This window comes from Petaurus breviceps, unplaced genomic scaffold, assembly GCF_028583685.1.
Source record: "Petaurus breviceps papuanus isolate PSGF00001 unplaced genomic scaffold, PetGlider_PUasm1.0 37, whole genome shotgun sequence".
Taxonomy (NCBI): Eukaryota; Metazoa; Chordata; class Mammalia; order Diprotodontia; family Petauridae; genus Petaurus; species Petaurus breviceps.
This window is the reverse complement of record NW_027186296.1, coordinates 42,131,814-42,154,734: the sequence shown is the minus strand read 5'-3', so window position 1 is coordinate 42,154,734 and position 22,921 is coordinate 42,131,814. Positions and strand designations below refer to the sequence as shown.

At 38.9% G+C, this 22,921-nt stretch overlaps 1 protein-coding gene across 1 annotated transcript in view; it reads left to right on the top strand.

The window, feature by feature from the left end:
- TLN2 (talin 2) overlaps positions 1–22,921 on the top strand; it is a 569,404-nt gene that overhangs the window by 350,858 nt on the left and 195,625 nt on the right. Inside the window, exons 15-22 of the mRNA XM_069098382.1 lie at positions 9,127–9,282; positions 9,958–10,059; positions 10,201–10,277; positions 13,327–13,507; positions 15,494–15,607; positions 17,505–17,613; positions 19,507–19,715; positions 20,494–20,592. Coding sequence (XP_068954483.1) covers positions 9,127–9,282; positions 9,958–10,059; positions 10,201–10,277; positions 13,327–13,507; positions 15,494–15,607; positions 17,505–17,613; positions 19,507–19,715; positions 20,494–20,592 — 1,047 coding nt within the window. The remainder of the gene's footprint in view (positions 1–9,126; positions 9,283–9,957; positions 10,060–10,200; positions 10,278–13,326; positions 13,508–15,493; positions 15,608–17,504; positions 17,614–19,506; positions 19,716–20,493; positions 20,593–22,921) is intronic.

Genomic DNA, 22,921 nt, shown 5'->3' with positions numbered 1-22,921 from the left:
TCATCATCCCATGAATAGTTCTGTATATGTTGTTCTTTGTTTTGGTTCATTTTGTTTTAGCCCTTTTAATGGATAGGGGGTTTTTGGGGAACCACATCACCATACCTATAGAATCTATTCCCCTAAGACAGTCAAGCAAACCTGCTAGTGTCATGATTGAAACTGATAAGTATATGCCACTTTCTGGTGGTTGTTTTTTTTGTAATGTAGAAACTGTTCATAGGATGTCAAGTCAATAAGCTTTCATTAAGTGCCTGCTGTGTACCAAGCACTGTGGAAAAGAATGACACTAGAAAGAAAAAAGGGGAGGGGGGCAGAGAAGCTGCTTTTAGGGAGCTCACAGGCTAAGGGTGCATGAAGGCTTTGGGTTGGAACAATGTCCTAAAGGTTGCTGAAGCCAATAAAATGCTTTTGATAGAGCTTTTAAGAAAACAAGAGGAACTCAAGCATCTTGGGTTTCTTTTCTCCCAGTCTTAGAGATGAAAGGGAAGGATCTATCAATGATATTTATATACATTTTTATTTGACTTCAATCATTGGAATTCCATTAATTCTACATTTTTTCTTTTGTAAAATGTTAATGGAATACTTAAAGCTTTAATCTTTTATTAAATGATTCCTTTTTCTATGCTTTTTCTGTTCTTTTTAAATGAGCTGAGAGAGTCAGAATTCTAAACCTCTAAGTAATGGTCCTTCCAACTCCTAAATTCTGAAACTTAATTTAGGTATTAAATTATGAAAGGGAGATACTGGGGTGCTTTAGCAAGTAAAGAGAAAAATCAGTGAGTGGTTTCCAAATAATTTAACTTACCAATATTTATATTCATATATTAAAAACCATAAATTAAAAAAATCTGAAATTTTAATCAGCTGAAACATTTAAATGTTTATGTTGTATGTATTAATCATATTACATAGAATTGAAAATTCGTGGGGGGTTGTCTGAAAGGACGAGTTGGACTGTTTTATTGAAGTTACTCATGTTTTGTTTTGCATAATCCTAAGTATTTCTTCCCTTCATGGTGTTACCATCTGTTTTAAATGTCAAGTATAATAAAATCTGGCAGTGTTCGCTATTGAATTAATGTTTTTTGCATCATTTTGCAAAGCAAACCTATTGAGTCTTACTTCATGGGGAGAAGTGCTAGATGTCCTTTCCTATCCGGTTTTGTGATTCTGAGCCACGTATTATTCAAATGTATGGGTAAGATTTTGAGTTGGCACTCCTTATCCCCTAGTTCTGATCAAGACTAAGAAATAGGGCCTTTTTCCTTTCATTCATTTGTGACAGTATTCAAAAGAAAAGACAAGAATAGAGTGAGTTGAGAGGCCACTTAAATATAACTTCACATTTGTAAACCTTTTTGTTTATAAAGATAGTAGTCCTGGCTTTTCATTGCATATGCAGAAACTCTTAACCTGGGTTCTGAGCCCCCAAAGGGTCTACGGATAGATTTCTGAGTGAGTGTAAACTCAGATGGGAGAAATTCCATCTTTATTTCAATATAATTGATTTCCTTTTATAACCCTGTTGTATTTCTGTAGATTCTCAGGATTGTTGCATTTCAGAACTAGAAGGGTCCTGAAGAGATTATTTCAGCAGGCCTCCTCATTTTCTAGGTGAAGTCTAGAGAAGTGTTATCTCCAGACCACACACTCCCTGCCAAATATGCTCATCTTCAAAAACTTCCTGGGTATTTGTTCTATTCTGTCTGGCATAAGCTTCCTAAGGATCATAGGATCATAGATTTTGGGTTGGAATAGATCTTAGAGTGCATTTAATTCAACACCCTCATTTTACAGATGAGAGAACCAAGGCCCCCAGAGAGTAAGTGGTTTGCCCAAGATTATACTGTCACTGACAGAGCTGGGATTTGAAACCTAATGAATCTGCATGCAGTTTCACTGCACCTGGCCATAGAGCTCTCATGGAATGTTCAGTGCACAAGCACACACAGATGTGCACAGTCACCCATGGATGTGCATAGTCACCCACACGTGTTTCCTAATACTTTGCAAATGCTCATATTTTTCCTTTCCAAAAAGAAATTGAGGATAGTTATCAGCAGTGCTTGTATCAGAGGGAATGGATAATAATTGCAGGACTTTCTAGGAAAATGACCTAATTTTAGCTGGAGGTTTGAGAGATGGCCGAAAAAGATGGAGGAAGTGAAGCTTCAGGGATTCCACACCTTTGTGTAACACTCAAATTCACCTGTCTCATCATATAGTTAAATTGCTACGGACCCCTAAAGAAAGCCAAAGGGAAAGTAGTCCTCCTAGAGAATGTTTCCTTGGAAAAGGCAGAATTCAAATAACATACTCTTAAAAAAAATTCTCTTGAAGTGCTATATAGTGACTTTATTCTGAATTTCCTAGGGGAAGGTCAATATATGAATGTGTATGGTGGTAGTGGGGTGACTGGTTGTAGAAATTGCTAATTTAGTTTTGTCTGTACTGTATATCAAATATTTGAGCTTCAGCAAATATGTTTGCCCTGAAAAGGAAAAAAATCCCTATGTAGATATACACTATTCACAATTTTAACTCTCCCCAGCTGTTCTGGATTTTGGGAGGTGCAACTGTAAATGGATTATCCCATAATGATACTCTCAGCTGCTACTTTCAATATTCTTTGTGTTCTTTATTTTATATATATATATATATAATGTATATATATATATATTTTTTTTTTGCTGATAGTTCCTAATAGGAAACTCCATTTTAATTTGTTGACTTATTTACAGTGGCTCCTTTCTGTATGCCAGAATGATCTTGACATGTGTTAAAGTAATCTATCAGGTTTCTGTGCTCCCTGTATTTTTTCTCACATAGGCACCCCTCATAGTGGAGCATTGCAGATGAGGGGGGAGAAGGGGAAGCTTGGAAGGAACAGCTGCAAACCATATTTTATCTCCCATCCCTTTCCTGGGTGCCGTCAGCTGTGTGTGCCAGTGCTGTGCTTGCAAATTAACTGGTTGTAGCCTCCACACCTCCATCCTGACATCTGTCTGTTGCTTCTAGAGCCAGATTAGATTAAGCAATGGGATTCACTCTGGGTTGAATGCCCCCATTGGAGCCACCTTTTTTTTTTTCAAATTACCTTGCCCCACCTGTCCCAAAAAGCCATCCTTTATAATAGAAAAAGGAAAAAAAAAAGTTGATAAAACTAACCAATATGATGTGACATGCAGTGTTCTATACCACAGTCCCTCGTCCCTGCCAAGAATCACAGGGGAAGAGGTGTCTTCTTATATCTCTTCTTTGGGACCAACCTTGGCTATTTTAATTTAACAAGATTTTATTTCAGTTGTTTTGTTGTTCTTTGCATTTACAAGGTTGTCATTATATATGAATATCTGTACATTATATATTATGCGTATATAGGTACATTATATATGTTTATATATGTACATGCACACATTTATTTATTTCTTCGAGGGTCTTATTACTTTCTATAAATTCATATAACTCTTTCTATGCTCCTGGATTAATCATAATCAAATGTTTATTACAGCACAGTAATAATTTTCCAGTATCATGATCAACCACAATTTTTCTTTGGCCATTCCTCAAATAACAGGCATCTTCTTTGTTTCCATTTTTTTTCTTAGCACAAAAAGTGCTAACAAACAATGTTGTAATCATAGAAAGCTATGAGATAGAAAAATTGTGCCTTTCAGGAAAATATCACATTGAGTGGTTATTTTTTTTACCTTAATAAGAAATTATTTATTTGTAATATGTCAATAGATAGTTTTTAAAGGTAAAATAAAATAAAAATAAATTCTCAGTACCAAAAAGTCATGTTTTTTCTCAATTTTCCTGACTCTACTCTTCTTTTTTCCTCTCTACTTTTGCTCATATCTAAAATAGTCAATATGCCATGCTTATTCATATTAATATTACTTTTATCTCTTGAGTTACTATGAGTATTTTAGGAAATTTATTGATTACATATGGTGTACAAAGCACAGGGCAGCTATTGTCTATATAGATAGGTTATCAGAAGTCACTGAATTTTGGAGGGGTTTGGGAGTATAGCAGCAAACCCCCTAGCATACCCAGGATGGCACAGGTTCTTTGATCTGCTTTTCTAAAGGAAAGCAACTCAAAAAGGGTTAAAAATATTAGTTTAACCAAACATATATCATTTACCCAGTTCAGGGGAAAAAGTCAGCACTCTGAACTTCAGAGAATGCAAACAGAAGTTATAAGCAGATAAAAATACAGACAGAGAAAATAACAATTCAGCATACCAACAATCAGGGCTTCTAGCTGTCTGACCATCACATACATACCGTTAGTCACCAGAGAGGGAAGCACCAAAATCTGGTTTTCAAAGCCAGGGTGGGGTTCAACGGCTGTCCAGAGTGTCATCTGGCCAAATCAGACAACTCTTCCCAAAGTGAGCCCCAAAGCAAAACCTCACCTCAGAGTATATATAGCCTTCTCCGTGGTCAGAGAATATCACAGCCCTCATGACCCACTGCTTTATTACAAAGTACCAAAATTGTGCCTTCCTGAAAAACAAGCCTCCCCTAAGCAAGCTTCTCCTGTGTGTTCCGCTCTACAGGTGACCCCATTCAGCCTATTAGGGGGCAGAGTTTATTTTCAAATCAGGGATGGTCCTCAAGTTCAACTTAGGCTTGTTAAGGGGCAGGGAAGATTTTCAGATTCCCATTACCATTACAAGGGGGTATTATCTTCTTCTCCCCCCTCAATTTGATTGTGAGCATCTTGAGGGCAGAGGCTTTTTTTTCCCCCTTTCTTGCATTCCCCATGCATATAGTAAGTACATAATAAATATTTGATTGACTGAAGTCATGGCTCTTGTAATGCATGGTTATTCTCATCTACACCACCATGTGAATCTGTAGTCTCCATTCCCTACTAAAACTTGAAGAACTTAAACAGAAATCACATCTGTCTGGGAATAGGTAGATAGAACATTTAAGGACTTACTATGTGCCAGTGTGCTAAGATACAAATACAAGCAAATAAAGCTAACCCTGCTCTCAAGGGGGTTCACATTCTAATGGGGGAAGATAGTGCATTTAAGGGAATTGGAAATTGGGAGTGAGAGGAAGATGGCAAGGCAACAGGTGAAGAGAAAGAGAAGTCTGGAGCATATCCATGTTTACATGAGGTGAAGCAGTGCTCCTGACCTTCCTAAAATGGTGGTCTCAGGGAGGGAGTTACCAATCAGGAGAGCAGATTCTCAGGGTAGAGGTTCTTCAAGGGTGGCAAAGAGGTAGGTGAGAAATGGAAATCCGGAGAGTACTGATATCAATATATGGAGATGTTCACTAGGACCCAGACAAGGATTATCATTCAGATCCATCCCAGTTAGCGTACATCTTTTTAAAAAAATTATGAACTTGATAGTCATCCACAAATATTATTTGCATATATATGACATATTAAAATAGGAAAGCATATGAAACCACAAATCTCTAATGTACAACTTTTTTAAAGTACACACCAAATTTAACATGGTATTTAACATGATACCAATATTGGCATCAGCCTTGTCAGTCTGTGTTTTCTCTTTGTACTCTCTTTGATGTTTTTTTTTTTTTTTACTTTCTGCATTCAAACCATACCCCATCCCCCCTGCTGAGGGAACTGAGTGTGCTTGCTACATCTCCTCCATCATGTGTGATAACCATATCACCTGGCAGCTGAGGGATCTTTTATAGCTGGAGTCATTAATGATAGGGAACAGGAAATGGATGTTTACAGGTTGCAAACATTTGTCTTCTCAACAGGTTCCTAGTGTGAACAAAATGTTGCATTCTCTCCATAGATAGACAGACAGACAGACAGACAGACAGACAGACAGACAGACAGACAGACAGATAGATAGATAGATAGATAGATAGATAGATAGATAGATTTCTCAGAGGGATAACTAATTTTTCAGTTCTCTCTGTTCTTTTTGGAACAAGTTCCCTTTGAGATGCAGTGTAGTGGAGGGGATTGATAGCCAACTTAGAGCCAGAAAGATCTAGATTCAAGTCCTGCCCTTTATACTCTGCCAGTCACTTAATATCTGCACTCTCTGAGCAACTACCCAAAGCCAAAAATTGCCAGCCTGCATTGGTAGAGTTTCCTTATCTGAGTTCACTGTATCAGTGAAATCACAGGTCCGTCTTTTCCCTTCCTTGTGAAACAACCTGTATTCCCTACTCTTTTTGGGACAATTCTTCGCTCTAACATTTGAAGAAATCTGCCTTTCTCTCTGAAGTGATTTGGACTTGCACCAGGGTGGTGGTAGTGTCAGAAGGGAGAAGGAGTCATATGCAGAAGATGTTGGGAAGGTAGAAATAAGATTTGGCAACTGATTGTATATAGGGCTTTAGAAAGAGTGAAGAATAAAGGATAATACCTAGGTTGTGAACCTGGGTGACTGGGAAGATGATGGTACTCTGGAGAAGTTAGGAAAAGGGGAGGGTTTGAGAAAAAAGAAAATTAGCTGTTTTGAATATGTTGAATTCAAGTTGATTACCATACCCCAGGTATGAGGTGCTTAATAAACAGTTCAGTAATTTAAGACTGGAGGTCAACGGATAGGTTAGGGTTGGATGTCTGCATAGAGATGGTAATTAACAAGCAAAATAATAAATAGGGAAAAGCTAAGAGGGTCCAGAACAGAGCCTTGGGCGATACACATGGTTAATAGCAATGACCTGGTTGAGGAACCAGCAAAAGCGACTGAGAAGGAGCAGCCTCATAGGTCAGAAAACTAAGCGAGAACAGTGTCAGGAAAGCCTAGAGAAGAGAACATCAAGGAAAAGAGAGTGATCAACATAAAAAACTGCCAAGACATCAAGAAAATTGAGGATCAACAAAATCCCATTAAACTTGACAATTAAGGATCATTGACAACTTTGAAGGGTACAGTGTTATTTGATGGAGTTGGCAAAAAAGAGTGAGGGAAAGTAAGTGATGACATTGCCAGTGACCTGCTCAAGGAGATTAGCCATGTAAGGAAGGATAAATATAGAAGCTAGTTAGTGGGGATGGAGATAGATGTGCCAAGTGAGAGGTTTTTGAGGGTGGGAGAGATATGTGCATGTTTGTAGACCTTACTAAGCACCCAGGAGTGAGGGGGCAGGGAAGAGAAAGAATCAATGTGAGAACTGATTATTGAGTAGGCAGTTTGCTAGAGAGATGGGATGGAATGAATGGTATGTGCATGTAAAGGAGTTTTCCTTGGCAAGGAGAAGGGCCTCTTCTTCAAGAATGGGTGAAGGAAGAGATGGTGGAAGACATCTGAGTGATGATAAATGAGGAGGGGAGAAGAGGGAACTCTTAGTTAATGGCCTTAAATTTTTCAGTGAAATATGAGACACTTCTGAGTGGGTGGGAGTAGGGGAGCTATGGGAGGTTTAAGGGGAATAAAAAAGTTTGCATAAGCTACTGCACTGAGTGCAATAGTGAATCAATTAAGAATATGTAGAAGGATTGCCTTGCCACAGTGGGAGCCCAGTTGAGATTATGAAACTTAAATTTGAAGTGTTCCCACTCAGCACAGTTTTGTGATTTTTCCAGCTTTGTTCAACAGTTTGTGAATAGGAGTAAAGACGGTGAATGGTGGGAGTAATCAAAGCCTGGGCTTTGGCAGGGCAAGATCTTCAATAGAATAAGGGGGCAAGGAACTTGGGGCTACTGGTTCAACAAGAAGACAAGATGGGGAAGGGAAGAGAGTGTAGCCAGTATAGGGGTGATGGCTTGGGAAAGAACAGAGGATAGGGGAATTAGAGGTCACAGTGAGTATGAAGAATAGTTTGTAGTCATGAGGGAGAGCAGAAGTGACAATGGATCATGGTCAGATAAAGGAATTTCAGAGTTCATAAACCATGGATGTGGCACACTTGAGGGTAATGTAACGTCAAGATCAAGGGTATGAGCCATATGTATGTGTGGCTGAGGTGGGGTCGGGGAAATGACTAAGTTGATGACTTTGGTGGCTTAGGGTGTTTGAGGGAGTATCAATATATGTTAAAAATCCTCCAGTATGAGGGCATGAGGTGGGGAGGAGAGGAAGACTGTGTGAACCAGTCACTCAAGTTTGTTGAGGAAGCAATGGGACTCCTACAGATATGTAAACAAGAACTATCGTATCCTAATTGAGTGATTAGCATAGATTGAATGAACCTCAAAGGAGAAGCAGTTGCTGAGTGATAGTGATAGAGGAAAAGCCTATTAGAGGCAGTTGGGAGTGAGGAGTATTCTAGCTCCCCCACCTTGACCAGTGGTTTTGGTATATGAACAAAGTGCTGGAAAAAGGAAGCTGTGGGAATCAGGTCTCTGTGTAAGTACGAGAAGATAGACAGAATGAAAAAAAAATTAAGATGAAACCTAGTTTTTTACCTCTGAAGCACATTTCCAGGACACGGGGAAGGTTGAGTAGCTTTAGAGTGGGCCTTTAGGGGACTGGGTTGAGGGTGGGAATAAAGGAGCAGTCACTGGGTGGTAGAGAACAGGGTTTGAACAATCTCTGCAAGGGTAATAAGATAGGTGGAAATATGTTCATCATTGAGCTAAGGTTAGTTAGGCTTTCATTATCTAGGGGTTCATTCTGGGAGTAGAGTTTTCCCAGGGCTTCAGACCACCGAGTGTGGCTAGAAATGAAAAGGGAGATTGAAACATGGAGCTTTCCTGGTAGGAACAAGACAATGGTTATGGAGATATAGACTACTGAAGAGAAAGTGCCTAGAACACAATGGAATAATTGTTTAAGGAAGCAGGTGCAGGTAGAGGTATAGATGGCCAAAGAAGGTGAAGAGACAGCAAGGAATCGTAGGAAGAACTCTAGGTTTAGAATTAAAGATGTAAGTTTGAATCTTTACCTGTATAACTGATAGCAAATAAGTTTACTTTCCTGGGTTTCACTTTTTTCATGTATATAAATGTAAGTTGCACTAATAAGATCATTCCCAGTTTCATATCCCATGAATTAATTGTCATATTTTAGTAATCTGATTTTTAAAGTTTTCATATTATTCCAGACCACATCCAACACAAATTAAATGAAATTAAACCTTTCAACTTAATATAGCAGATATCTATAGATTTTTTTTCTTCAGTAGGATCAATAAGTCTTATCTTCTATTTCAGGAAAAGATGAAGGGTAAAAATAAATTGGTCCCACGATTGCTGGGCATCACCAAGGATTCAGTGATGCGAGTGGATGAAAAGACAAAGGAAGTCTTGCAAGAGTGGCCCCTTACTACTGTCAAGCGCTGGGCAGCGTCACCCAAGAGCTTTACTCTGGTACAGTGTCAGGATGGGGAAGTGTGGGGATAGGCAGGGAAGAGGCCAGAGTGGACCTTGTGGTTTCATTTGTTATGACCTTTAATGACTTACCTTAGAAAAACAAGAAAAACATGGCTGGATTTAGTAGTTTGGGGCTGGTTGAATCATGTTATTATATGAACACCAAAGTGTTGATAGTATGCCATATTTTTACAACTGTTAGAGCTTCTACTAAATTCTACAAACATTTTTTAGGAACCTACTCTCTATATGGCCATTTATCACAGTACTTAACTATTATCACAGATACTTAAATGGTACAGTGGATTGACCAGCTAACTCTTACACCCTTCCTTAAATCTATATAAACCTTCCAATTAATGCCATGGGGAAAAAGGAATTAAGAGAAGAAAAAATCAATAGTTACCTAAATTGATCATTTGTTCATATCATTATATAATTGGAAACATCCCCTCCCCCAGCAGAAGTTATCATCCCACTTACTTCTTACAGGACTGGACCATAGTAGCCCTAAATGAATGTGCATTTTTCAAAATCCATGAATTTATTAAAAGTAAAGGTTACATTCAAACTGGTGTGTCTGTTATCTCTCTGGTTGCATCTTCTGTTTTCCCCCACTTTAAAAATTGGTTTTGATTTTTCATAAATTTCTATTAATACTGTTTTCTTTAGGATTTTGGAGAGTATCAGGAAAGTTATTATTCTGTACAAACAACTGAAGGAGAGCAAATATCTCAACTCATTGCAGGCTATATTGACATCATTCTCAAGAAGGTATTTACTTATTAGAAAATGATTAGAAAAATGGCCTTGGATGTCTTGTTATGTTGTTCCCACACATAACTCTTCTGTGGTGAATGGGTCAAGGATTCATTCATTTGACTTTCTGGAATTTTGTTTTCTATCTTCTCCTAGAAACAAAGTAAAGATAGATTTGGATTAGAGGGAGATGAGGAGTCAACGATGTTAGAAGAATCTGTTTCCCCAAAAAAGTAAGTGTTCTGTTCGTGGAGGAAAGAGTTGCTTTTTAACAGAAAGGGGCATCATTATTTTTATTGGATTCCTATCCAGTTATTCTTATCAGATAAAGATATCTTGTATTGAGTTCTAGTCATTCTAAATAACTCATTTATATGGCATAAATAATGTTAAATTGAAAGTGAAATCTGGCTCAGAGTACGGAGAATATGGTGAATTGCCATGTTCTGATACAGCAGGAGTTGTATTCTCATGCTACCTTCCCTTGGACATTACCTTTATTATAGGAAATGGATTAGAAGATCAGGACTGGAAAGCACCATGGAGGCCATCTAGTCCAACTCCCTTATTTGACAGAAGACAAACTTACAAAGGGCCCAGAAAGATTAAATGATTTGCCCAAGGTCACCTAGATGTAAGTCGCAAAGCCAAGAATGAAACCACCTCTAGTAGCCTTTCTTCTGTACCAAATGGTACAGTAGTAGTAGAGAGAGCATCCCCTGACCCCAACCAGATCTTATCAGTGGAATCTATGTAGACCTGTACTGGCACCCAAGAATCAGGCAAAAAACATATTCAGAAACTCAGATACTACAAATCTCGTGCTTGTCCCCCAAAGGGTCCCTAGTCTCTGGGACTGTGCAAGTCATGCATATCACCTGACACCACGCTTAGCCTCAGATTCTTTGCTCCCTGCAGAGTATTATAGCCAGTCTCTCATGAATACAAAAGCAGCCTTCTTTCTATCCTCTTTCCTTCAATACTTTACCTAACTTAAACCTTGGGTAGAAGCACCATTTGCTTCACTGTTCCCATACCCCCCGGACTATAAAAGCATCTCAGCAGTGAGGCATAAGAGTCCTGAACTTGTCATCAAGTCAAAGCTGTGTTCCAAATCCTTTGTCTGACTCTTAACCCATTGTGTGAACTTTCACCACTCTGTGCCTCGTGTGTGAGTAAACAAGCACTGAGTTTGGAGCATTTACCGATACTAATCATTGTGCTCTTCACTGATGTTGGTAAGGCAGCTTAAGAAATGATTGCCTGCCTACTAGTGGATATGATTTTAAAAGTTGGCATTTATTTTGCTGTGCTTTTCTTTTTAACTAAGAAAAATAATCTGATTTTAGGGTTTGAAAACAGGTCTGCTTTTTAGAGTGCTCGGGAAGCCATGTGGTTTCTGTACATGGTGACACACACAGTTTTTCCATCGTTCATTGGTTGCACTCACTGTGCTCCAGATTCAATTCTCCCATTCCCTGTAAATGTCAGTTGTACCTGATTTGCCTCAGGGTATCATCCAAGGAAATGAAAACAGTCTAGACCATTCCACTATAATGACTAGTACTGGCAGTTGGTAATGTAGAGACTGCTGGGCGGTGAGGGAGATGGGCAGGGGATTTCATTTAGGAGGAACAGAGCCATTGGATAGCCTTCTTCTTTGTTCACATTTATCTTGTTAATTAGGTTGGTATCAAAATAATGGCTGCTAAGTGAGCTTCCACATGCATTATTACCAGAGGGGGGACCTTGTCTATCTGTAGCTTTTTTCTCCAATAAAGCCTTTTAAAAAATTACCAGATATCTATTTTATTTAATGGATCTATGTGCAGCACCTGGCCCACTGTGTATTTTTCCCCAGTTGGCCATCACCAAGTCATAATAATGTTTTCCATTGTTTTTCCCGAACTCCTGCCTTTCCCCCCCCTTGCTTTTCCTTTCTAATGTGCTCTCAGGGTTATTTTCTGATTCTTCCCAAGTATTAGTGCTGAAGTTGGAATTCAATCCGATGTGAAAAAAGTTTTTGCTTGGCCTGTGGCAAAAGTACTATAAATTCTTGGAATTAGAAGTGACCAGCAAATATAAATGATCAAATTCACTGCTGGTATTTATTAAGATGATGTATATTGGTAGGGAAGGAACTCGCCTCAGATGACCCTGGCCAGTATCTCTTAGCATTCCCCACATATAGCACCTCGTTCCTGCCTAAGCACTGTCCTTAAGGCAACACCATGTCTGAAAATCCTACCACCATTGTACCCCTTTTTCATTGGCCTAAGGTGGGGACTCTTTGATGTGGACACCTGGAGAGAGGGATGATGCATATAGAGACACCCATAGACTAGCCCCTTTTTCCTTTTTCCTTTATGCTCGATAGAGAGTAGCTGGAGTTCAGACTACACGTGTTGGACTAAAGGGATCTTGTCTACTGCTTTTTGCTAACCCATCTTATAACCACCTTGTTTTCCTTGCCCCAGTTCAGTTTCATCAAAGAGAGGGATGTCATTTCTTGGGACTCCTTGAGTACTCCCGCTCCCAGAGAGTGAGCTTTGATGGTATGGGAGATGACTCATTGGGTCAGTGAGATATGTTCCAGTTATTTTTGATCAATCCACATGGGCCATTACACAGGGTGGGCACTATACCTCCTGAATGTAGCCCAGTTTTGCATGACCAAATTCCTACTTACTTTTTTACTTACTGAAAAATAACATAATGATGTTATGCTATGTTTAATGAGATTTTTTTGATAATCAAAATGTCAAAGCATGGAATGTTGTAAAGTCTTCACTCAAAAACTCAGCATTGTCGCCTGATTTATTCATTGGTCTTTGAGCTTCCTTTTTTTTTTTTTTGAAACTAACTTCATTGTTTTCAGTTGAATACATAGCATTCACCAGAGGACAAAAGATAAGACATACCAACTCACAGAGGTTGCCAGCATGTTACAAATGAACTGTACCAGTATGTTAGGAACCAACATATATAAAAATATGAAAGTTGAAATAGATAAAGCAAGAGGTGATTATTTGTATTTCTGAGATTAATTTTTCATAGAATTGACATAGTTTTCTCTTTGTGAACTACTTTCGTTACATTCAAAAGTACAATTCAATTTACTGAAATTTAGTTGGCCATGAAACGTTTTTTCAGGAAGATATTTATTGTATGAGGCAAAGTATGCTTCTGATATTTTACATTATTTTATTATGTAAAAGTAAACTGTATTCTATGTAGGTGGCTGTTTGACAGAATCTAAGCAATTCAGAATTTCCTCCCCAGGTCAACCATCCTACAGCAGCAGTTCAACCGAACAGGGAAAGTGGAACATGGTTCTGTGGCATTGCCAGCTGTCATGCGCTCTGGTTCCAGTGGGCCAGAAACTTTCAACATTGGCAGTATGCCCTCCCCCCAGCAGCAGGTCATGGTTGGCCAGATGCATCGAGGACACATGCCTCCATTGGTAAGCCTTTCGTTACAGTTTTTTTGACCATTCACATGCTGCTCTCTTTCTCCTTCAAAGATGACATCAATCAATAAACTGTTATTAAATGTCTAGTATGGTTCAGGTCCCGAGAATATGCCCTAGTGATACAGAGAGAAAGCAAAAATAATATTTTTCCTCAAGGAGCTTGCATTTTAATGGAGTAAGTCTATGCAAGATAATCTTCAGACTTTAAATGGTAACCCTATAGAAGACATTGGCATATGGGGAGAATAGGAAAAAGCTTCTTACAAAAGGTGGTATTTGAGCTGTACCTTGAAGGAAGACACGTATGTTATTTTGTTGGTTTGGGTCCAATAATATTGATTAGTTGTGCTGAGCTATACATATTCAATCTTATAGTCCCACATATAACAACAGCATCGTGGACTTGATCAGTGGTTGATGAGAATGTTCAAAAGTGGATATGCTCAAGGCCTACCTATTTTGCTTATGTAAGTGTTAAACTCGTGACTTTGTCTTGAATAGAATTGTATTTTAACCAAATTACTTAATTGTTCCAAATCCTGTTCAACAAATTATTACTGAGAGACATCTTGGTGTAGTAGATAGAGAAGCAGCCTTGGGGTCAGGATGACCTGGATTCATTCCCTCTTCTGACACATACTGACTGTGTTTTGAAGATACTGTTTTTTGAAGCAATTCACTTAACCTCTTGGATACTGAAGGCCACTCTCTAAAATTAGAAATGGCAGACCAGTTGATGATCTATGTTGGTAGAAGGTATGTGTCCTTCCTTTTCCCTTGAAATCATGGTTCTGTAGTAAAAGCCAAACCAAACCTATATTACATGAGCTTGAGGATAGATTTTCAGCTGAAGGTTAATACATGACTACAGAGGAATCCAGCAGATAATACATATGGATTTCCACAAATATTGTCCTGATCTTTAAAACAAATAACTATTTGAACTCATTTTGGCAATCAGTTTTACCAGGTGACCCACACTATTAGATAAGGGATTTCTAAAGCCCATAACTAGGGAAGCAATTGGACCCTGCCAAGAACTGTTGATATTTTTAGTACTCAAATTGGTTAGAATTTAGTTCAATAATTATTTATATTAACCCCTCCTGTGTACAAGACAGCGGAAAGTCCAAAGATAAATAAAGTATACTTTACTCTTTGAAGTTTATATGTATTATAATATGGGAGAAATGATGTGTATACCAAAGTGCTATTAGAAAACAGGATATGTTTCATTCATAGGAAAGGCAGAAACCAAATGCTGTGAGAGCTTCAAAGACAAGGAAAAAAGATATCTGTCTTCCCAAGGAAAGCCAAGACATGGCATTAGACTTGAGCCCTAAAGGATGGGTCATTCAGATATTTGGAGCCAAGAATGGCAGAAGGAGTAGGATGCCTCCTGAGTAGGGATAGCTAGAAATGCAGAGAATTGGAAGAGGTTTGGATTGAGTCTTAAGAAATACAGCGAGTCCAAGTGATAAAATAGGCAAAACTGAGTTTAACCTTAAAGGGGCTAGAAGATAGTAATAGTAGCTAACATTTATGGCATACATTAAAATTTATAAAGTGCTTTACATATATGATCTCATTTGAGCTTCACAATCCCCTGGTAAGATAGGTGCTGTTTTTATCCCACATTTTATAGATGGGGAATCTGAGACTAAGACAGATTCAATCATTTGCTCATTGGTTGTACAACTACTAAGCAGATGAAGCAGAATTTGAATTTGGGTCTTCCTGATTCCAAGGACCGTGTTCCATCTACTATGCCATCTCACCAACATGCCAATTTAGAGTTGTTAAAAATTCTTTTCTAATCTTTAGTCTTCCAAGCAAGGCCATGACAAGACTTGCCAAAGTCTTGACCAAGACATGCCAAAACTTAGAATGACATGGAGTTTTGTAAGAACAGTATGACTTTCTCTACAAAAGGAGATTTTTTTCTGTTGAATTCCCTATGTCCACTTGTTTCCCCAGACATCAGCCCAGCAGGCCCTGATGGGAACAATTAATACAAGCATGCACGCAGTTCAGCAGGCTCAGGCGGATCTCAGTGAAGTTGATAACCTACCACCTCTTGGACAAGATATGGTGAGTGTTTTTTATAAGTCTTTCAGCGCATCTCATATCTAACAGGTGGCCAGATAATTTATGGTATCTGAAATTTGGCACTGGAAAGCATTCTGCTTTGGAATCTCTTGTTTAGTCATTGTTTCTTAGCTGAATCCTTAGGAGTAGATACAATTTTATGGGTAAGTTGAACTCTGAGATTTCAGGATTATACAGTGTCAGAGCTGGAAAGAACCATAATGCCCAGCTAATCCAACCTTATCATTTGACAGTACAGAGACCGAGACCCCAGAGAATTGAAATGATGTGTCCCACATCACACCAACCCATCTCACCTCTCTGCTTAGTGTCAGAGACAGAGATAGAACCCAGATTTCCTGAATACAAGTCTAGTGCTCTAACTCTAGCAGGGTCAAACAATGAGTGCTAGCTGAGATCCAAACATCATTTTCATGATATCAGTATACAAATATTGCAATAAAGAGATGTTTGGATCCCTTTAAGATTAATTGGCATCACTTTCAGCCACACAAGGGAGGACTAGCTGGCAATAGAAATTCAGTGATGTTCTTGAGCCAAGAAAAATACTCTTCCAGTTCCGGTTATCTGTTGTGTACCCTTCAGTTCTAGGTCATTAGAGTACCATAACTTACTGACATTTTACTTTTTAGACTATGGCTCAGGAAAAGTGTATTTTATGCTCTCTTTTGATCTAGCATGACTGGAGACTAGTGTCTTCTCAGATATTCTGAATAAATAAGCGTTACTATGGCCATCAGATTTAAAATAATTACAAGTAGATTTCCTACTAGAACCATACTGTACCTACTTTAATTTCACTCTGATGTAATCGCAGATTAAAGGGAGATTAGAAGGTGCTTCAAGATTTTATAGGACCTCAGGAGCATCATTCTGATGTTTCTTTCCCATTTATAGTAAAGCAAAGAAATGACATTTTAATAGAAGTTTCCAACATCTTAGAGTCTTAAAATTTAAGAGTTAGAATGCATCTAGTCCCCTTCCCTTTATTGGACTGAGGAAGAGCTCAAACCTGGAAGGATGAATTTATTTTTCTGAAGGTCATTTTGCTAGCTAATGACATGGATAAGACTGGAAGACCCAGATTTTTACATTAGTGCTGAGCACTGAGGGTATAAAGAACGGGGAGAATCTGCTATTATCCATAACATAGTGAATAGAGCCTTAGAGTAAGGAAGACATGACTTCAGTCCCTATTACTAACACATTCTGGCTCCCTGACCACGAGTGAGTGACCTGACCTCTTTGTATCTCTGGCAACCCTCCAAGGCTACAATTTCCAGAATAGTTGCCTATCTCCATCACTGGAGGGAATTTTCACACCAGGAGTTCCATATTCCAATGAAATCACAGATCCAGAACTAAAAAATATTTATTTGCTACAACTATCACTTCTTAATAGATCCAAATTGCTTGAAAGATAGCCCTTGCCCTGAAAATAACACTGGTAAATTATCACAACCCTGCAGAACAAAAAAGAGAGTTACTATTAACTGATATTGTCAGTGTCATGAAACTAAATAGTTTTGTTTTTTTTCCCCACTAGTTCAGCACTTAAACTTGATCTGACTGAATAAGGTCATGAAGCCTTTCACTGAAAGGATTCTTAAACTAGAGAATAGTAGTAATGATTTTTAATGAAACAGCCAGAAAAATAAAAGACTAGAATCTGGGAGAAAGTAAAAGACACATCAGAGAAAATTATTTAAGTAAATTCAAATGCCTCATTGGTTCCCTTTGCTTTGTTTAAGAAGTTTTGGGTTTTGCTTTGTTTTAAATCAGAAATGTTGGCTCCGGTCTTTTGGGAACAGGTCCTTTTATTCTTCCTTTAATTTGGCATGTAATTGACATTCTTTTGGGTGATTCTCTTATTTTGCAGGCCTCTAGGGTATGGGTTCAGAACAAAGTCGATGAATCAAAACATGAAATCCACTCTCAGGTTGATGCTATCACGGCTGGAACAGCTTCAGTTGTTAACCTCACAGCTGGTGAGTCACTGGGATAGAGATTTGTGGAGTGCTTGCATATTTCCCCCATTGCCCTTTGATTGAAAAAACAGACTTCCATGATATGGGGGAAACTGTCTATATTTATACATTACCAGATTTGCTTCAACCCACTCACTTTCTCCAGTAGGACCCTGGAGATCTTGCAAAAAGATTTGGTCCCATTTCAGCCACATCATGCATCATGTAATAGCACATAAAAACCCCTTTCTCCCCATGGCAATATGCTAAACATTGTATAAAGTGTGTTAAAACACAGTCTCCCCTTTTAGTACATATAGTCCTCAAGAGGGAGAGTTATACCATGGATGGATCCATCTTGTCTCTCTTTAAAGCATAAAGTAACACTATCTTTAAAGGTAGAAATTATTAGAGTATCAGACCATGTCTTATCAGAGAAGTAAAAGGGAAACTGACCCAGAAAATCTGCCTTCCATAGTGCAGGTCTCATTTACATCATATTATGTTTAAAGCAGTAAGAGTTACACTCTCTATGTACCAGATGGGGTCTTAACCACTAATGCCATAAAATGTTGAAATTCCCTTTGGTAATTTAAAAGTTATTTTATTTAAGCAGTGACTAAGAAGGTCATCCAGATGGACTGTCCTTTCTTAAATGTACTTTTAATGATAAGGAATTCACACTATCACTGTCATTTGCTTCTACCTCTTAGATCTTTTTTTCTTTAAGACGCAATGCAAGGAAATCCCTTTTCCATGGAGCCTATCCTAATGCTTCCACCTTCTAGGGTCCTTCTTCACAAACTACTTTGTAGTTATTCTCTTCATATTTTTTCCACATATGCTTTTATTTATACATACATATATACACACACACATATATAATATATATTTTTATATGTGTGTGCATCTTCCCATTCTAATGTCCACTCCTTCAGAATAGAGATTTTTCCCTTTTTTGCCTTTGTAATTCTGGTGTCTAATACAGTTAACTGTCCAATGGTAAGCACTCAATAAATGCTCATTTATTGATTGGGATTGGTCTTGTTTCAAAAAATCAATTAACAAGCTTTGTTAAGTATCTACTGAGGCATTATATTGAATTCTAGGGGTACAAATACAAAAATGAAAGTCCTTGTCTTCAAGAAATTTATACCGTATTGGAGGGAACAACATGTATATTTTTATGTACATATACACATATATATGCCTATGTAGATTGTATATGCGTGTATATACATACACATACATATATATACACACTATATATGTGTGTGTATATATACATATATATATGTTTGGGGTTTGGGTTTTTTTTGAGGCAGTCATGGATTAAGTGACTTGCCTAGGGTCACACACTAATGGCAAGTGGCTGAGGCTGGATTTGAACTGAAGTCCTCCTGACTCTATCCACTGCACCACCTAACTGCCCCTGTGTGTATATACATACATATATTTTTTTTCATGTAAATACAAGGTAATTTCAAGAAGAGGGGTTATTAGCAACTAGGGGATCTGTATGTACTTTTTTGTAGAATGAGCTTGTAGGAAGTATGGAATTCCAGGAGGCAGAAGTGAGGAAGAAGTGTATCCCAAGCGTGAGGCATAGTTCATGCAGGGGCAGGGGTGGGATGATTGACAGTCATAGTATGAAACACCAAGAAGGCCAGTTTGACTAGACTGTCAAGCGTGTGAAGAGTGTGTGAAGGAATAATGTGTAATAAGCCTGTGAAGGTTCATTGCCTTGGGTCAGCATTGTAGGTACAGCTGTGTAATAAGATTGATTTGTCTGTTTTGTTCCTTTATTTTTAGCGATTAACCCGGAGACCAGAACAGATTTTATAGAATTGCTCTGAGTTGTTCTTACTCCTCAGCATCCAAACAACCTGCTGTCCCTTTCTCCTTCTGCCTCAGGTGACCCTGCAGACACAGATTATACAGCTGTGGGCTGTGCAATCACAACCATCTCTTCCAACTTGACGGAAATGTCCAAGGGTGTGAAGCTCCTGGCAGCCCTCATGGACGATGATGTGGGCAGTGGAGAAGACCTGCTGAGAGCTGCTCGGACCTTAGCTGGGGCCGTGTCAGATTTGTTAAAGGCTGTGCAGCCTACTTCTGGAGAGGTAAACGTTTGAATAAAGGGTTGGCATCCTTTGAGGAGATAACTGTTCTCTGGCCCCTTGTTTTACCCGCCCAGAGAACTTGGATTCAAATCCTACCTCCAACGTTACTTGTAGGATCTTGTGCAAGAACCTTCAGCTCCCTGGGCCTCAGTTTCCTATTTTCAAAAAGAGGAAATTGAATTAAATAGCCTCTAAGATGCCTCCCATCTCCAGATTTGTGCTCTTGTAAGCTTCACCTTTTATTTGGATGCCTTAGTCGCTTCATGGGAGAGTTTTGCAAATTAATGAGGAAATGGTGGAGATTTTGAGTCAGTTTTTTTAGTTTTATGGAATTGAGATAGTTCTCATGGGCTGCTACTTTTGCTTTAAGTGACTTGGAAGGAGTACTTTGCTAAGATATAGCCCCATTGACCTCTAAAAGACACCATATGTTTAAAGGTTTAAGCATTTTGGACCATTCTTTACATGAAGTGAGCACTATTTTGTTAACTGGGCCATGCCCGTTGATGAAAGCTTTAACTCTATTTATTCCCGTCAGTGGCTTTCCATCCTGGTCTACAAGATCTGTAAGTTTTTCAGAGAGAAACAATGACTGTATTCCCTATTCTTCTTGCATTCTGTACTAACTCCAGATATTTCCATTCAGATGTTTGGGGAAATCCTGCCAGTTCCCTATGTCTGAAGGAATCTGTATCTGCACTTACCAGGGTTTTTTGGTGAATGAGTATTCTTTTCCAACTCAGAGTTTTTTTTATTCTTGTTTTTTAAATGCTTGTAGCCTCGACAGACTGTGTTGACTGCTGCCGGAAGTATTGGTCAAGCCAGTGGGGATCTTTTGAGACAGATTGGAGAGAATGAAACAGATGAGCGATTCCAAGTAAGAAGTAAATTCAGATTCTCTCCAGACTCAAAAGCTGTAACTTCCCATGTAATTCCCTCTCCCATCCCCCCAAAAAGAGCCTTTCTAAGTGGAAGTACATACAAGATGAACTAACAAAACAAAAACTAGCTTCACCCACTCACCCACCCACCCCTATCTCAGAGTTAAAGCAAAGACTAGAAGTTTATTAAAGTTTGGATCTTTTTGAGACCAGGTCAAGAAAATTTTTAATCACAAATGTGTGTTGATTTCTATGTAAACTAGTTCTAAAAAGAAAGTGTCTGTGCAAAGTTCAATATTCTTTTCAGGTATCTCTCAGAACCTGGTTTCCCTTTTGCCTTACCTGTCTTCTCTCTTTGACAAACCAACTTCTCCCCCATGTGATCCTGCAGACATTGACCACAAAACTGTAGTCAGGAGGACCTGAGTTCAAATCTGGCCTCAGACACTCGACACACTTACTAGCTGTGTGACCTTGGGCAAGTCACTTAACCCCAATTGCCCTGCCTTCCCCCCCTCCAAAAAAAACTGCGGGATGAAGTTCATTGTACTTGTCTTGGACACGTTTCTATGAGTGTATGCTTCTTTGATATAGTGATGGCTTCTTGATCTCAGTATGATCATTATTTGTAGTAGTTCAGTTTTTATCCCATTTCTTATATATGAACTCTCTCCCTCTCCCTCTCCCTCTCTCTCTCTCTCTCTCTCTCTCTCTCTGTCTCTCTCTGTCTCTCTCATAATTAGAGAGTTGGGATAAACCTCAGTATCCTTCTTGCTATTTTATTGTGCTGTTCAGTCATGTCTGATGCCTTGTGACCCTATTTGCAGTTTTCTTAGCAAAGATATTGGAATGGTTGGCCATTTCCTTCTCCAGCTCATTTTTTAGATGAAAAACTGAGGTAAACAGGGGTAAGTGACTTGCCCAAGGTCACACAGCTAATAAGTATCTGAAACCAGATTTGAACTTAGGAAGATGAGTCTTTCTGACTCCAGGCCCACACTGTGGCTCTACCTAGCTGCCTCAGATTTCATCTAGTCCATTATACAAAAGGAATTCCTACTATACTGTACCCAGTGAGTGAACATCTACACATACCATGGTACAGTATAAAGAGAACTGTATTAGGAGGAGGACCTTTATTGAAACCCTGCCTTTGATACTTGTGTGACATTGGACAAACTTCTTAACTAGTCTGGGCCTCATCTACAAAATGAGGAGGCATACTCTAGGCAACTTCTGAGGTCCTTTTGAAACTCTACATTTAATCTCCTATAATATATGTACACACACACACACACACACACACACACACACACACACACACTGCAGTGGATAGAACAATGGACTTAGACTAAGGAAGACCTGAATTCATTATCTGGCCTTAGACACTTGACTACCTGTGTGTCCCTGGGCAAGTCATTTAATTTCTGTCTGCCTCAGTTTCCTCTTAAAATGGGCCTGCCCCCAGGGTTATTAGATATTACAAGGTAGTATTTATAAAGTACTTGGCCAACTTTAAGCACTATATATGTTCTTGCTATTAGCTATAATTTTTTTGTTTATGCATACATATGCATATGCTTTAAATCTGTCCTTTGTATTTAGAGAAGAGCTCGTGATTATACACTGTCCAACTCTAAAAGTATACCTAGAGTAAAAGCAGATGTGTGACCCTCTCCTTACTGAGGATGTGATGTGTCCACTGGTAAGCAGCTCCAGGTTCTCTTTGGAGCCTGCCTGGTGTACTGCCAGTATCCCCATTTTAAGCCCTGAAAGCGGGCTCCTGTTGCTTTTCTGCCTACCCATAACAAACGGGGTACCAAGAGGAGAAGACCCTCCCTTGGAAAACTTCTCCTCTTCTACAAATCAGGAAACTTGGTCACCTATGCTGGGTGTTGGGAGAAACAAAGTAAAATGCCTGGCACTGAAACCCAATGCCAGCATGTGCTGGATTATGAAGAAATGAAGGGAGCTCCAGAAAAACATCTACTTCTGCGTCATTGACTACACTACAGCCTTTGCGTGGATCACAGCAAAATGTGGCAAGTCCTCAAAGAGATGGGAGTACCAGATCATCTTACTTGTCTCCTGAGGAACCTGTATGCTTGCCAAGAAGCAACAGTTAGAACCGAACGTGAAACAGCTGATTGGTTTAAGATTGGAAAAGGAATATGACAAGGCTGTAGAGTGTCACCTTATTTATTTAACTCATATGCAGAGAACATCCTGTTAAATATCGGGCTGGATGAATCAAAAGCTGGGATTAAGGTTGCTCAGAGAAGTATCAGCCATCTCAGACATGTAGACAACCCCACTCTGGTGGCA